Source organism: Chanodichthys erythropterus, chromosome 8, assembly GCF_024489055.1.
Source record: "Chanodichthys erythropterus isolate Z2021 chromosome 8, ASM2448905v1, whole genome shotgun sequence".
Lineage (NCBI taxonomy): Eukaryota > Metazoa > Chordata > Actinopteri > Cypriniformes > Xenocyprididae > Chanodichthys > Chanodichthys erythropterus.
In genome coordinates this window covers 12,133,192-12,150,470 of record NC_090228.1, presented here as the reverse complement: position 1 = coordinate 12,150,470, position 17,279 = coordinate 12,133,192, and the positions used below count along the sequence as shown (strand labels likewise).

At 35.6% G+C, this 17,279-nt stretch overlaps 1 protein-coding gene across 1 annotated transcript; it reads left to right on the top strand.

Moving 5' to 3' along the window:
• Nucleotides 1-1,297: 1,297 nt before the first annotated feature.
• yaf2 (YY1 associated factor 2) lies at nt 1,298-16,103 on the top strand. The gene is made up of 4 exons (XM_067391833.1): nt 1,298-1,434; nt 1,724-1,849; nt 11,939-12,091; nt 14,892-16,103. Exons 1-4 carry the CDS (start codon nt 1,409-1,411, stop codon nt 15,133-15,135), a joined length of 549 nt encoding a protein of 182 aa, XP_067247934.1. The 5' UTR covers nt 1,298-1,408; the 3' UTR covers nt 15,136-16,103.
• Nucleotides 16,104-17,279: the final 1,176 nt, after the last annotated feature.

The following is a 17,279-nucleotide window of genomic DNA, read 5'->3' as shown; positions in this document are numbered from 1 at the left end:
AACCAGTTGTTTGACAGTAGTATTTTATGTTATTTTAAAGGTTTAAAATAAAAGTGTTTGCATTCTCAGTAAGAAAGACACCAAACATCAAAAATAACAATATACTTGAAATTAACTGCAAGATATTACTTCATATCATTAGCAGATGTGAGATCCATGAACATGATACATATTAAAAAGTGGAAGATCTTGACTTTTTTGAATATATATCTTGAATATATATCTTGAATAATTTAAAGGTACAATATGTAATAATTTTGTCCGCTAGAGGTCGCTAGAAGCCTATTCAAAACAAAGGCGTAGCTTGATGACGCCAAGTTTTAGAGCGGAATCTTGGGACATGTGGTCTCCATTACAACGGACGGTGCAAAAGAATAGGGATTGGAGTCGGGAAGAAATCATGTTCATGGATGTGTTTATTAACGTTACTGTATTATGAAGCAGAGCAGGACCGAGTGTTGTGGTAGCCGAACGAGGCTGCTGGAGCGATTGATCAACATGCCGCGAGCAGCAGAAGTTTTATTATGACACAGTCGCCGGCACTGCTTCCACTTTTCCGGTCATAAGTATGAGGTAACGCAGCTCTGTTTATCATATTAGATACTTTTTAGAGTGTTGAAATTGTTATAATGTTACTCTGTGCGTTCGCTAAGCGGCTGCTGTGAGACACACTGCAGTAAGATCGATTTTAGAATATCCTATTAAATATTCGATGTCTTGTGTTGATAAATGGCATGCAATTAAATTTACATATTGTATGATGGAAAAATTATGTATTACTGTTACTAAAAATAAAGCTGCATCTGATTATGCTATGTTAGCTACTTGAAAAAATAGCGTTTTCCTCTGAGGCATGGTAAAGCATGGTACTCGCAAAAAATTAAGAAAATTCTTCTAGGATTTTTTTTTTTTAAAAGGAGAAAAAAAAATTGTAAACTTGCTAATTCTAGTCTGAAAAAAAAACTTTTTTATGTTGTTTATTTGGTTTTGGTTGTACTTAATTTATTTTATAAACAGTCTATTTACTTTTGATGTTTGTTATTAGAAAATAGGAAAACAAAATGTTTTAAGCTGCGTTTAGACCCATATTACCAACATTATTAGAAAAGAATAGAACATAAAATAGCTAATTTAAAAAGTTTTGACTGACCAGTTTTTACTTTTTTTTTTAGTTTTAGGCACTATTGTACCATATTCGTGAAAAGTGCCACAAAACGAATGACTAATTTAAGGGGTGCAGTAAAAACCCACGACCTTACTTTTGAGAAAATAAATCGACGCTGGATTGGTCGAGCACAGTCACGTGACCACCGCTGCGCTGGAGTTTCTACGACAGCTGGGAGCCGCGCGAGAGGACAGAGCGCGAGAGGCGGCTGAGCCTGCACGCTTCGCACAAAGTTTCTGCAGCATGGGAGACAAGAGGAGTCCGACGAGGTAAAAACAAACAGAAAGAAACTCCCACAGCCGTGGCTTCAAGACACTCGAGGCTGTCTCAGGACTCGAAACAGACCATTAGGCAGCGCGCGTGAATGAGAAAGACGCAACAGAGTGGCCACCATGGCGGACTGGCTGTTTTACCAACCTAAAGTGTCATTTCATTAAAGAACGCCTCGCTTGCTCAGGCCTCCGGCTGACTTTGTGCATGGATAAGATCAGATATGTGTTACGAAGATTTCTACAGTCCGAGATGTGATGTTCTCTCTGTTTGTTTTGCTTTTTGAAGGCCGAAACGGCAAGCGAAGCCCTCCTCTGACGACGGCTACTGGGACTGCAGCGTGTGTACATTCAAGAACAGCGCCGAAGCGTTCAAATGCATGATGTGCGATGTCAGGAAGGGAACGTCAACGCGGTGAGTGCCACACGATGTCTCAACGCAGGTTATTCTCAAATCTACTGAGCTGCCTACCAAGACATAATATTTGGTCTTTATTCGATAGCCAGAATTGCTGTCCAGATAGCCAGCTCACTATGTTATGAGCCTTGTGTGTATTAATAATTACACAGTTAATACAATGTTTATAACCTCATGAACAAATGTGACCTATCAGTGTCGCATTACTAAACAGCTCTGTTGGCAAAACATCAAGTATGTCCTTATCAATTTAGGTTATTTCAGAAGTAATTGGAGCATTTCAGTTTATTTATAATTATAGACAAGTACATTAGCAAGCCTAAACAAATCATTGTAAGTTTTTCTGTTGTCAATTTTGGAATGCAGCTCTGCCAGTATTTTGTAATTGGAAGGTAGCTAAATACTTGTACTGGGTATCAGTATCATTTAATGCTTCCAAGTATCTTGATGTAATGTTGTGTTTGGTAAAGACCAGTTGAAAGCATGTTAGTGATTTGGAAAGATGTAATAAGTGTAATAGAGCATTTTTAACAAAGAGGAACAAATTCAGAAGCACAAGCAATTAACTTTTGCTTAGGTAATGCTGTTCCTATAGATGCAGTCAAATTTATTTTTGTTCAGAGGATTTTAATGGTCGAAATCGAGTCATATCAATAGGAATCTGCGATTTCGCAATGCAGATTTTGCTTTGGTAATGTGAACTCGCCTCATTGACCATCAGAAAACTGCTTGATTTGAAAGTGACTTTTGTGTGAGCTGTGCTTTTATTTTTTGTTACGCTTTTGACAATAGACAAGGGAGGTTTTTTACCCATGAAAATTCACCGAAATGCATTTGTGCCGATTGGAGCTCTGACATTTTCACCGATATTTCGCTAATGTGAGTGAACTCACCTTAGGATTTTATCAGAGTCACTCTATAGGGAGGAAAGCAAAGTCAAATAAAATCAGTTTTTAATTAGTTGTAGAGAATGAGGGGTTCTACACAATACACTTTTTTCTGAGTATCTACAGTCAACTTTTATCGGTCTTAAAGATAGCATCTATCCTGTGGCAGGGATCCAGGAGAGAGCGCTAATGACCTCATCAAAGAAGACATTTAATGGGCTCGTATTTTCTCACCTTCATCTCATCCGTCATAAAAATCCTGTTTTAGAACAGTCAGCGACTGAGTCGGCAGTCAGTTATTTCCCTTATGTCATTAAGATGAGATCAGGTCAGGAAGTAAAACATTCCTCATCTGCGTTTCGGAACATAAACGCACACTAAAAGCAAATGATGATGATGATGATGACAGACCTCAGCTGTCAACAACAGCACCAGATAATGATCATCTTTCTTTAGGGAGATTGTTTATAAAGCCTTGATTATCTTTCAAGTTTCAGATCCCATTACCATTGCTAAATTAAAGTATTACAGCAGTTATTTGAAGCCAACAAATGTTCATTTTAACTGCAAAAGTGCGTGTGGGAGGGCGGGGGATTTTTATGTGGGGGTGGGGTGCTGTCACTCGTCCAGGCCACCGCAGCAGCTGGCGTCCAGACGGCCTGAACTCATTTGCATTCAACGGCTTAATCAAGAATGCTGTCATCAGAGGAGGCATCATCACATCAGGATGCGCGCACACACACACACACACACGGACACTCATACCCATAAATAAACCCATGATTGCACATCTGCCCTGTTATAATGCCTCGGAGATGGCAGCAAATGATGGGTTTTAATGATGATGTCCTCTTGATTGTGTGAAGAGCTCACAGGTCGTTCATTTATGAAGAATGGAGAGCTTCTTGACATATACGGCGTGTTCACATTTCTCCCAATAATTCTGCTGTTACTCTGTATTTGGCGAGCAATTGTAAACGTAAACGCAAAGAACATGCATTGATTCTGATTGCTGCTTTCAGCTTCATCATCTTCCCAAGCAACCCTCAAATGTGAATGAAACGGTGCGTTTGTATAGATTGCGGTTGTGTGCAGCGGATAGCAGATGAATGTTTTATAAGGCTATGATTTAGCTATGCCTGACTGATGTGTGGGGAATGAGGGTTAATTCAGTGCATGTTTGCTGGGCATCTTATCAGATATTTCATTTGGTCGGAAGACAGTAGGACATGTTTTTCAGCACGATATTATGAAAAATGTATACTTTTTTATATATATCTTATCAATACAATGTAAGTGACTGGGGTTCTGTTGTTGATTTGGATCCCATTGACTTTTATTGTATTACTGGGGGGAAAAATACACATTTTTCATAATATCTCGCTGAAAAACACGTCCTACTGTCTTGTGACCTAAACCAACAAAAACCGGTGGAAGAGTCTTCAAAATATCATCTTTTGTTTTTCACACAGCTTGTAAGAAAGTTATACAGGTTTGGAACAATTCAAAATGGTGACAATTTTTATTTTAAAGTGAATTATTGTAAAAATTTACTCGCCATCAATCTTCTTTCAGACGTACACAGTTGGAGATATATTTAAATATCCTTATTCTGCCAAGCTTTATAATGGTTGTGAAGGGAGGGGGCATTTTTTTTGAAGCCACAAAAATGCATCCATCCATCATACAAGTAATCCATACGGCTCCAGGGTTTAATAAAGGCCTTCAGAAGCGAAGTGATGGGTTTTTGTAAGAAAAATATCCATATTTAAAACTTTATTAACTATAATAATTTGCAGCAGATGCGTACAGCTTCACTACTATTATAAAGCTTGGAAGAGCAAGGATATTTTTAAATATATCTCCGATTGTGTTTGTCTGAAAGAAGATAGTCATATACACCTAGGATTTGCTTGAGTGTGAGTAAATCATGGGATAATTTTCATTTTTGGGTGAATTATTCTTTTAAATCATGCAATACAAGCCCCTAAATTAATGGTTTTGTAATGTTGCTTCAACACTGGCTATATTTGCTTATTTGCTCTTGTTCGAAGAGTGGTTTGTTTACCTAGTTGTTACCTTGCGTTGACAGACTGACAGTTAATTGATGAAGCTGCAGAACTTCTTGAGCATTTCAAGCCATTTCCCCCATTGACCCCAAGAACCTGCCAGCCAACCTCTAATTTCAGTGTACAGACTCTATTTGCCCCCAGCAAAAGCATACACTCTGCAGGAGAGCGTATTATACCATTAATTTACCACAAATGGAGAGAATGTCCCCTTTAGACCTAGCACTTTTTTTTTTAACTCAAGATCTCTCACAATGACAGATTGAGAAAAAGAATGCTGTATTATGTTTTGTTTTACGTTGGAGCTCTATTTGTCTTGACACTAATGTATTAGTGCGGTCACAACAAATTTAAGGCAGTCGATTATAATTTGTTGACATAACCCGTGCGCTCTATATCACTAATAGAATTGGACCGACCAATCATCCTTCATGACTCTTAAGTGTTGTGATGATTGTGATTGTGAATGATTACAAAGCAAAATATGAATCTAACCTTCATATTTTGCAGTCACAGTAATGTTTTTTTTATGCTTATTGCAAAAAAATGCAGTATGATAGAAATGTGCAAAACCAAGTAGTCAGTGGAAGTGATGTATTATTAGGCTGGTTCTGGGTTCACCTTACCCCAGTGTGTTTAAAATATCTTATTGTGATTATAATTATAAAAATTATATAATTGACACACACATATTAATTTAAAAATAAATATAAAATTTGATAGTTATTACTATTTTTATTTTATATAAAAATTATACTCTATATTTACATATTTTAGCTTATACATGAGACATTATACTGGTCAGTTGCTACAGTGAGCTGTTTGAAGGAGTTGAGCAGCGTGTGAAATCCTCTCTTATTGCGTATGTGCAGAAACCCAGAGTGTTGAACTGTGAGTTCTCGTCTCTTTGCCCAAAAAGGCGAAACTAATGCAGTCTGAGGAAGCGTTCCCAGCATGCCTCTGCCAAATAAACCAAAAGCCACATCAAACATCAATATTATTCAGTAATTACAACAGCCTGATATCAATTATTAGATAAATTTTGCTTATGTTTTGCAAAAGCGCATGCCCATACTGTCTCAATCGGGTTGACCTCATTTTGATTCAGACAGTTTTGGGCCTTTGATGAAAGGAGAGAAAGCTGGATACCAAAGTGAGGGAGAAGCAATGTGGAACTGCAGTGTGGGATTTTGAAAAGCAGCTAAAAGAAAACGCAAATGCTTGGAAAGAACAGCCGAAAACGGAGTGTGGAGAGGTGGGACGGTGGGAGGCAGAGGGCCATCTGTCAAACAGGGGGCTTGGCAGTGGAGCGAAGGAAGGAGCAGTATGGAGACTGCATGTTCACACAGTGTAGCGCATTAATCATGGTGTCCCCTCCCATCACTCAAGCCCATGAGTACACAAGCCTCCCCAGTACAGTCATTACGCCATTATACAAACATGCAGATATGAACACATCTGAGAGATTCTTGGCTCAGAGGAGAGAACACAGCCTTTGTGTCCTTCTGATTTAACACCGTAATGTGGGAAAATTTTGTTTGTGCACTTCTGTAAGAAAAGACGTTTTTGTAGACACATTTGGTTACTAAGCTGACATTGACGATTATATGGGGGTGGGGGATGCAATGAAAAGGTTTTATTTTTACTAATGAAAAGATTTTATTTTTACTAATGAAACTGACTTAAATTTTGTATGAGATGCCAAGTTATACTGTGGGAGCTTCAGCCTTCAGTGATGTTTTGCTAAGAATACACAACCCCTGGCACCACAGCAAAATGGCTGCCCACTGCACCGGGTGTGTGTCCACAGTTTGCAGTGTGTGTTTATGTGTGTGTTCACTACTCACTACTCCTCGTGTGTGTACTAACTTGGATGGGTTAAATGCAGAGGACAAATTCTGAGATATTATATATATAAAATATTAAATATTGCACATGTATATCTTTGCCATGATCTAATGTGCACTTAATGTCAATCTTTAAATGTAAATGTTTATAATATTGGTATAATTAATTCTTAAATTATTGGTGCATCCCTAAATGAGTTTATAAAATGGTTGCTACTAAGGATGGGAATTGGAGGGTACCTCACGATACGATATGATCACGATAAATGGCTCACGATAACGATAATATCGCGATTCTGCGATAATCGATATATCGCTGGACAATCCTATAATGATACATCACGATATTGGTTAATATGAAAACAAAATGCAAGTGAAAAGGTTAAGTGCAGGTTAACGGATAAATCCGATCTTCAGTTCCTGTGATGCATGTGCTGGTCATATAATTAGAATATCATCAAAAAGTTGATTTATTTCACTAATTCCATTCATTTGCATTGTTGGGTCTGGCATATCGCATCTTCCTCTTCACAATACCCCATAGATTTTCAATGGGGTTAAGGTCAGGCGAGTTTGCTGGCCAATTAAGAACAGGGATACCATGGTCCTTAAACCAGGTACTGGTAGCTTTGGCACTGTGTGCAGGTGCCAAGTCCTGTTGGAAAATGAAATCTGCATCTCCATAAAGTTGGTCAGCAGCAGGAAGCACAAAGTGCTCTAAAACTTCCTGGTATACGGCTGTGTTCACCTTGGACCTCAGAAAACACAGTGGACCAACACCAGCAGATGACATGGCACCCCAAACCATCACTGACTGTGGAAACTTTACACTGGACCTCAAGCAACGTGGTTTGTGTGCCTCTCCTCTCTTCCTCCAGACTCTGGGACCCTGATTTCCAAAGGAAATGCAAAATTTACTTTCATCAGAGAACATAACTTTGGACCACTCAGCAGCAGTCCAATCCTTTTTGTCTTTAGCCCAGACGAGACGCTTCTGACGCGGTCTATTGTTCAAGAGTGGCTTGACACAAGGAATGCGACAGCTGAAACCCATGTCTTGCATACGTCTGTGCGTAGTGGTTCTTGAAGCACTGACTCCAGCTGCAGTCCACTCGTTGTGAATCTCCCCCACATTTTTGAATGGGTTTTGTTTCACAATCCTCTCCAGGGTGCGGTTATCCCTATTGCTTGTACAATTTTTTTCTACCACATCTTGTCCTTTCCTTCGCCTCTCTATTAATGTGCTTGGACACAGAGCTCTGTGAACAGCCAGCCTCTTTTGGAATGACCTTTTGTGTCTTGCCCTCCAAGGTGTCAATGGTTGTTTTTTGGACAACTGTCAAGTCAGCAGTCTTCCCCATGATTGTGTAGCCTACAGAACTAGACTGAGAGACCATTTAAAAGCCTTTGCAGATGTTTTGAGTTAATTAGCTGATTAGAGTGTGGCACCAGGTGTCTTCAATATTGAACCTTTTCACAATATTCAAATTTTCTGAGATACTGAATTTGGGATTTTCCTTAGTTGTCAGTTATAATCATCAAAATTAAAAGAAATAAACATTTGAAATATATCAGTCTGTGTGTAATGAAAGAATATAATATACAAGTTTCACTTTTTGAATGGAATTAGTGAAATAAATCAACTTTTTGATGATATTCTAATTATATGACCAGGACCTGTATATTTAGATTTAATAGAGTTCATATCTGACTCACATGTTTTAGTATTCTGGGAGAAGTAAAATTTACATATGTAGTTTCAACAACCAGATGCATTTAGACTGATGCATAGACAGTTTTGACTGGAATGCGTCCCAGACCATCTCCTGAAGTGGTTTGACCGATCGGATTTAAATCGGTCTCGGATGTATTTCGGAGGGCATTTAGACCTGGTCTTTTCACGATCGGATAGCTAGCCGATCAGAGAAAATGCATGAAGTGACCATGTGTAAACAGACCCTTTGATGTTCTTCACCGAACGCTTACACAGATATATACGGAGTGTTCAAAAGCAGGCGGATCTCTAATATATGCTTTCAAATTTGTGCGTGAAATCTGCATATGAACGTTTTCACAAAAAAATTGATTCATCAATAACTTTAGTTTTAAAAATGTATTCTAAATTATGAAAAAATGTAGGAACTGAAACCACTTGTATGCAAAAATTACATACTCTTGGGGCCTTATAAACATGTTGAGATAATTTTAAACATGGATATAGATCTTAGACTATATTTCATCTTATGTAGGCCTCCTATCAGTAAAAAGTAAGGTAATAGGTGCATCATAGCTCAAGCTGCAAGGTAGCTCTGCATAAATATTCAGTATCACGTATGTACAGCTAGCTAATCAGAGGTCTGTAATATCTGTTTAAAAGGCATTTATTGCGTTTGAACTTGATTTGAGGATGGCACTCTTGGGATTGCTTTAAGATCTCGCTGCACGGCTCTCAGGCGAGAACACATCTGAGTGACGAAAGAAAATGGTGTGTGGAATGCCCTTTATATGGACTTTGTTTGGGTGTGTTTTATGTAAATTACTTACCTCGGGCACGCGGTCGCTCATTTAGAATACTCTGAATTCATCAACATTAGAACGAGGTTAAGAACAAATTCATGTGCGTACGCACATGTTGTGAATTAGGCAGAAAGTTTTCATGAGAAGATCAAATCTGTGAATAAATACGAATAGTGTACGTATTTATTAGTGAATGAGACCCATTGTGCTTAGTATATTTTTTCGTCTTCAAACCAAAATTGGGTCTTTAGCCGACAGTTTAAATGAGAGTAGGTGGTCTTTTGTGGCTGTTCGAATGCATTTCAACAGCATGAGCATTTAAACTATGAAAGCATGCGTTTTCGACTACCACTGGAAGTGGTCCAAAGTGGACAAGCTCAAAACGTTTTAGTTCCCATTTACACCTGTATTTAGCGTCATTAACTTGTGATCCAATCGACCAAAACGCATCTTAATACCAAGTGTAAATACCAAATGTAAACTGGGCCTTATTTAACAATTAGCCATAATAAGCAGGACAGTCAGCGAGTCATTATTGCAAAATAAACCCAATATTGACCCACTTACATTTATCCCTAACAATAGTGCAAGAAGGCAAACCAATAGCTTGGATTATATAAAGCAACATGTATGCTTGAGATGGAGAGGACTAATGACTGAGTAATTTCACAAAATCTCTTACTCCCTCATGACAAACATTCATAAATAAGCAGGATCAGCAATGTGATTTACTCTGTCTGGCACGGAGGAAATGCATCACAAAATGATCGATTTATTTACTCTGAATAGCGCATCTTAACAGTGCTGAGTGTGAAGGGTGTTACAAGTCCACAGCAAGCAGCCAGGTCTTGACACACAGCAGAGAGAGAGGCAGGCAGACAGCTAACAACAGCTAATAATGGCTGTTTTCATTTGCCTTGGGCTCAGGATCAATGCTAATGACCAGTTCTTGGCTGCCCTGCTTTAAGGCTCTAGATGTCCTAATTTCACAATGTGTGACTTAATTAGCTATTCCCAAAGCACCCGGGGGTTTATGGATGAAAGCGTAAACATTGCACCAGTGCACAGATACTGAGAAGCTGATTTTAAAATCACTGTGTGTGTGCTGGCAAAGCAGACAGCAGCGATGTTAGCCTTTTATACTGCTCTGTTGTGGTCTGTTTTTGGTGTAACAGCTGTTGTTCTTGACATTAGAGCAACGGTCACAGCACATCCTCGTCGTTCTAAACGCCACGCTACTGATGAGACTTGACCCTGAGCTCTTATCTGAGATCAGTATGGGTAGTTCAGTTTATAGGTCCAAATATAATCTGTAATTGCCACAGCCGTCTGGTCATTAATTAGGGGTGCAACAACTGATGCAATAAAATAAGAGCAGGACTGTATCCTACTAACAGACATCATTAAGACGAGGGCTGTTCTAGTGGTGGCCAATTGGTCATTTACATTCATCTAGAGCTGGTGTTTTAAACTTATTTTTAGCAGGATTATTATTGTAGAATTTTTATTCAATTTTTTTTCTCTTCAGTGTAAAGTAGTTGTTAGTCTACGTTGTTAGAATGAGTTAGTCTCATTCTTCATTTAATTTAATTTTTTTAGTTTTAGGGCTGCCAAAGTAGATGTTAATTAGTATCATATAAAACTGTTAAATTGTGTTATTGTAATCTAGTGGCATTTTATTTTTATTTAATAATATATTATGTAAAATTTAAAATGGACAGTTTTTAGTTCTGAAAGTACAAATTTATTTTAGTGTCTATTTTATTGCTTTCATTTAGTATATATATATATATATATATATATATATATATAATATATATATATATATATATATATATATATATATATATATATATAAATTATATATATTATATATATTTTATATATATATATATATATATATATAATATATAATATATATATATATATATATATAATATATATATATATATATATATATATATATATATATATATATATATATATATAATATATATAATATTAATATATATATATATATATATATAATATTAATATATATATATATATATATAATATATATATATATATATATATATTTATATATTATATATATATATATATATATTTATATATATATTATATATTATATATTATATATTATATATATATATATATATATATATATATATATATATATATATATATATATATATATATATATATATATATATATATATATATATATATATATATATATTATATATATATATATATATATATATATATATATATATATATATATATATATATATATATATATATATATATATATATATATATATATATATATATATAAATATATATATAAATAATATAAATATATTTTTTTTTTTTTTTTTTTTTTTATCCAATGCCATTATTTTTATAGCATTTTTTTGTATTTTAGGTACATGTTTAGCCATGGAAAGCTAGTATATATTGGGATGTTAGCTTGTAATAGGAAGTTAAATTACCAGTGTTTTTTTTGTTTTTGTTTTTTGGTTTCTTGCTGTATAAAGGAAAACCAATGAGTGAAATTGTGGCTGTTTCTCAACTGTTGAGAAAACACATTCTTCTCTGATTATTCTGTCGGCAAGATTTCTCAACTGGCTTCAACACTTGCCTGTTTTAACTTGTTTTTCCCCCACATAGTCCTTTTCATTTGGCCCTAGTGAGCTTGTCATCCCAATTTGAGAAATCTCGCTTTCTCGCCTCTCACTCTTTCCTATTTTTTCCCCCTCACAGGAAACCTCGTCCTGTTTCCCAGCTGGTAGCCCAGCAAGTCACACAGCAGTTTGCTTCACCCACACAGCCCAAGAAAGAGAAAAAGGAGAAGACAGAGAAGGACAAGAACGAGAGAGAACAGACACTGAAAAAGAACAGCCACAAGAAAATGAGGTGAAACATTGTGATAAGGTCCCTGTGTTCATGAATTTACTGCTATTATTCACATATTTATATTAATTTAACTATTTAATTATATTGGGGGATGGAATATGCCTCGCACTCAAGTGCACGCATAAAGATTGTCACAAATCAAAAATAATGATTATGAATGTGTTAAAACATATAGCAAGTTTATAGTTTATTATTATAAAATAACCTTTTAATTGTTTATTAATAAACTAGTGTTTTCTCAGTCCGTGTCGGCTGCAAATATGAAGTTGACGTTGCTGACTCATCTCCACAGTAACGCAATAGAGAGAAATGCAACTTTCATATGGATTACATAAAGAGAGAGTAGGGTAAACGTACCTAATAAGCTCACCAAAATCTATATTGAGACATTTTTAGTGCACAGGATATTGATTTCAATACAAGAAGTTATGTTAAAATAAAATATTAATCTCTCACACAATAGTATTTAATTTTATTTTAAATGACAAAAGCATTATAATTAAATGCAAAAAGTCTGGCTGTGCTTAATGGGTACATTTTTGTACCCTTTAAGCACACCCCTGTTGCCATTTAAGCTTACAACATGTTTTATTAAAAATTGTTTATTTTAAACAACCTTTTTAAAGAATTTAAATTGTTTTATTTGAAGGTACAGAGTCAATCACAAAAAAACAAAAAACAACACTAAAATCAAGCAACAAGTCATTCAATTTGATCAACTATATATTCTAATTCATGACCGGTGTTTTGCTTTGCTCTATCCTCTGCGCTACCGCGTTCGTCATTACGTCATACATCAAGTTCGCCGTAAATCGATGTGTACAGCCGTCTGTCAGAAGCTAGTTATTTTAGTTTTTAAAGTTTTAAATATGGATATCTTTTCTTACATAAATGCATCGCTTTGTTTCAGAAGGCCCTTATTAACCCCCTTAATTTTGCAGTAAGTAGTTATAACAATGGCTATAATAAATATAAAAAATTATAAAAAAGGCTTAACCACCATAAAAATGCACATTAAAGGGGCTCCTCTTTTGGTCAAAATTTTCAGACAGCTTTCAAAATGGCCACCAGACAGTGTGAACACATGGATACCCATATCTCAGTGTGCAATAGTCTGATTTTCTTGAAATTACAGAAGGTATGTAGTAACAAACACATCAATTGGTTAAGACATCAAGTAGGATAATACATTATTTTTTCTTTTTATAATCTGAGCTCAAAGATGGTAGTGTGCTTAATGGGTACCTGAGCTTAATAGGTACGTTTACCCTATTTGTTTTCGAGTTGAATTGGTTAATTTAAATGTAGACATTTCAAGCTTTCTATAAATATATTTCTCATGTCTGTGAGGCAAGTAGCCTTTACTCTGAGTTTTGGTTCAATTATGTGACGCGCTGCTGTTCAGGGAGACCGAGACAGCAGAAAGCACATCCTATTTGTTTATTTTACAAAAACATGTTTTCTTGTTATTGTGAGTTAACACAAATGAAAGTAGACCCTTTACTGTTCAAAATTATGTATTACTCTTAACCGTATGATAATAAAAAAAGTAGTATTTTAAGTTGGAAAAAATGCAAGTGTTCGCAAATCCATGTTGTGCAAGAAAAGCGCGCTATACTTTAGCTGCCTTCCACACGAACACTTGGATATATTAATGTCGCACATTTATCTAGGTTAACGTTAGAGCGAGCAGCCATGTAAAGTTGCTACTAACATGTTACAAATGATAAGCCATATTTCAGGTTGATAGATGATAGGCAAACGTTTGGATTTCCTGCCCAACATACTGTAATACCACAAGGACCCGCCGTTAACGACCTGTCCCTCATGTACTGCTTGACTTCGCCACTTCCTGTGGAGTTTTTATTTTTTATAATTGACTAATGAAATCTTGGTCGACTAAGCCTCTACCTATTAGGGGGCAGCCCTAGTACTGAGAATTATAGAACCCCTTTTAGTGACAGGCTTTACAAATATTTTTTTGAAATAAAAAAAACTTTCTTGAATACCAGATTAGCATATTAGAATGCAGTTTTGCCATTACAGGAATAAATTACATTTTATAATATATAATATAAGATATATATAATATAAGATGTTAAGTACAGAGATTTGTTTTACTTTTATGGATGCCAAATAAGTCAAATTAATGTTTCTCGATCTTATGATTAATCTCTTAGCTCGTTAGTTTGGTTCATTGCCTCCCTAAGTCTTTTTTAATTGCCTATGGATGAGAAAATACTTGAAAAAATAAAGCCGCTGGGCTTCACTTTTAATTTTTATTTATATAGTGCTTTATACAATACAGATTGATTTAAAGCAACTTCACAGTAATAAACGGGAAAATAACCATGTTAATGTTGCAAAATTAATAAATTATGCACTCTAAAAAATGTTTAGTTAAAAACAACCCAAGTTGGGTTGAAAATGGACAAACCCAGCAATTGGGTTGTTTTAACCCAGTGGTTGGGTTAAATGTTTGCCCAACCTGCTGGGTAATTTTATTTAACCCAACTACTGATTAAAAATGACTAAATGGCTGGCTTAAAATTAATCCAAAATAGGTTAGAAATTAAAAGTCAGACCCATAATTACTAGAGGCAACAATAAGCAATTTAATAAATGTTTATTGTTTATTATTCATTATCTTATTAATAAATGCGTGTCAATGTTGCCAGGTTCGTCAGTTGTAAATGCAATTCATCTAATAAAGCGGCTCTACAAAAGGAATAGTGTCATTATCCAGCTCAAGTCAAGGCTAGCGAGTCTGATCTGTTCTTCATTGCTCTCTATCCTGCAGGCCCAGGTTAAAAAATGTAGACCGGAGCAGTGCACAGCATCTGGAAGTGACAGTGGGAGATCTGACGGTTATCATAACAGACTTTAAGGAGAAAACGAAGCCCTCCTCAAGTTCGTCCTCTAGCGCGACATCTGGAGACCACCACAGCCAGAGCGGATCCAACTCAGACAACACAGAGAAGGGGATCTCCAGATCCTCATCCCCTCGAGGGGAGGGTTCCTCACTCAACGGAGAGTCTCACTAGAAACCCGTGGATTATGAACATTACTTCCAGTCTCCTGCACCTAATATATCCATTTTAATCAAACCAACACAGGAGCGCGCTTATGTATGTCAAGACTTATCGAGACACAGACTTAACCCAGCAATATAAGCCATCTCTCACTACTACCACAGTTATAGGATCTGGAACATAGGATATCACCATGATACTTTTGTCCTGATTTGTTACAATGCCCAGTAGGTCAGCTCGAGATAAACTGTAGAGTTTGTAAGCAATTTTGACGTTTGAATTTGATGACATTTAGACAGTTTAATTAACATGGTAGTATTATTAATTTAGATAAGTGTTGTTGTCTGTTTGGATTTGGACATTGGCGCCCATTCATGTTCCCTTCACTATATTTTCGTAAACCATTTTTTTTTAAAACCACAATCTGTAATTGTTGCAACAGCACCCGTTACGTCCTGGGAATTGCCCCTGGGGCTTAAAAACATGTTGATTCAACTAGAACATTGTTGTGAACATACTTGCTTCTACATTAATGACAGTTGCAGCAGTTGCGTATTGAAACTTTAAACATACTTTCAATGCATTACAGGGTGAGAAGCCCTCTGTGAATAACTGTGATCGAAACAGGACTTCCTTTCCCAATTGTTTGTTGCACCTGCTGGTACTTTGTACGGTTTTATGAAAAAACCATCAAACGCAGAAATTCTTTGTTTATTTGTTCTTCTTCATGCCATTTTATTTGACATTTGTCATGGTAGATTGCATCACATTTGTGTGGCTAGTTGTTCTACCAGTGCTGTTTTGTGTTAGATTGTCTATATAATTCTGTTAATTCCATAATTTTTTTTTTTTTTTTTTTTTGACAAAAAAAAAGAAAAAAAGACAAATGTATTTGTAAGATGTTAAATTCATCCCATACTTTTATGATGAACGGTGGTATATAAATATATTGCAGTATAGGAAATATCTCTTAATAAAATTTAAGATTTGGACTCCTGTTGTCAACAAAACTTAATTTATTTCAGGGCAAACAAAGACCTAAAGGGAGTGATTACCGAATTTGGGGTTGTTTGTGTGGTGAAATGTTTTTTCAGTTCTCTGTAAAATGCACATGACATGCATGAGGGTGATATTCAAAGTGTTGTGGTTTTTGCCTCACCATGAGGGTAATGTAATATGCGGCATACAGGTTCAGTCAGAGACAATGAAAAGCATTGTTGCTTACTTGACAGCTAATAGCAGTGTCTTAACGCAAACCTCATTTCTCAATAGACATTGCCTCATACAGCCGGAAACATTTAATTCCTTTTATCTGATTGAAATACAAAGCAGAAAGCCTGTTTTGCTGGTATACAAGAACACAAAATCCAGTTCCTGTATGCTCCCCTTTAGGCACTCCTAAAATATTCTGAATATTCATGATGTTGTGACATGTAAGTCTACATGTACTACTGTTTCTTTTGATATTTATTCCTCTAAACATAATAGCAACTATTTTAAAAGTACTACTACAAATTTAGTTACTAGCCATTATTACACAAGTCATGCTTTAATTTTTACTAGTAGGAACAGTATTAAGAATTCCTTTAACTTGTAATGACTAGTCATAATGGCTATTAAATAGTTCAATTAAAAATCCTACTTGTAAGATTAAAATGCATGTTGTAACAATTGCAATTATTAATCTAAATTCAGTGTCATGTTATATCAATTATAATTGTACAAATACAGTTTAAATAAAATGTAAGTGACTAAAAATACTAGTATGTTTTGAGGAATTAATCTAAAACGGTTGTAGGTCTTTCTCACGCCATTGGGGGAAGAACTTGTATGCGGGGGGATGGTGATGGTGGTCGGAAGCCTGACTCAATTGTGCAAATCGGTTCTTTCGAACTGTTCGTTTCAAAGAACCGATACAGCTGTTCTTTAGGAAATTACGTCATTAAATGGTCTCTGACATCCTGGCATACATTAGCTCTAAAACGTTTCACTAAAGTCATATGTAGGCACATATTTCTATATATTAGCTTTTTCATTAAGTTTTTATTAATAAGTTTGTTAATGTAAGTTCAGCTCATAACTACAAACTAATTTGGAATTTAAATTTACATTTAACAATACTAAAATGTATTTACATCCAAAAAAAAGTGCTATTT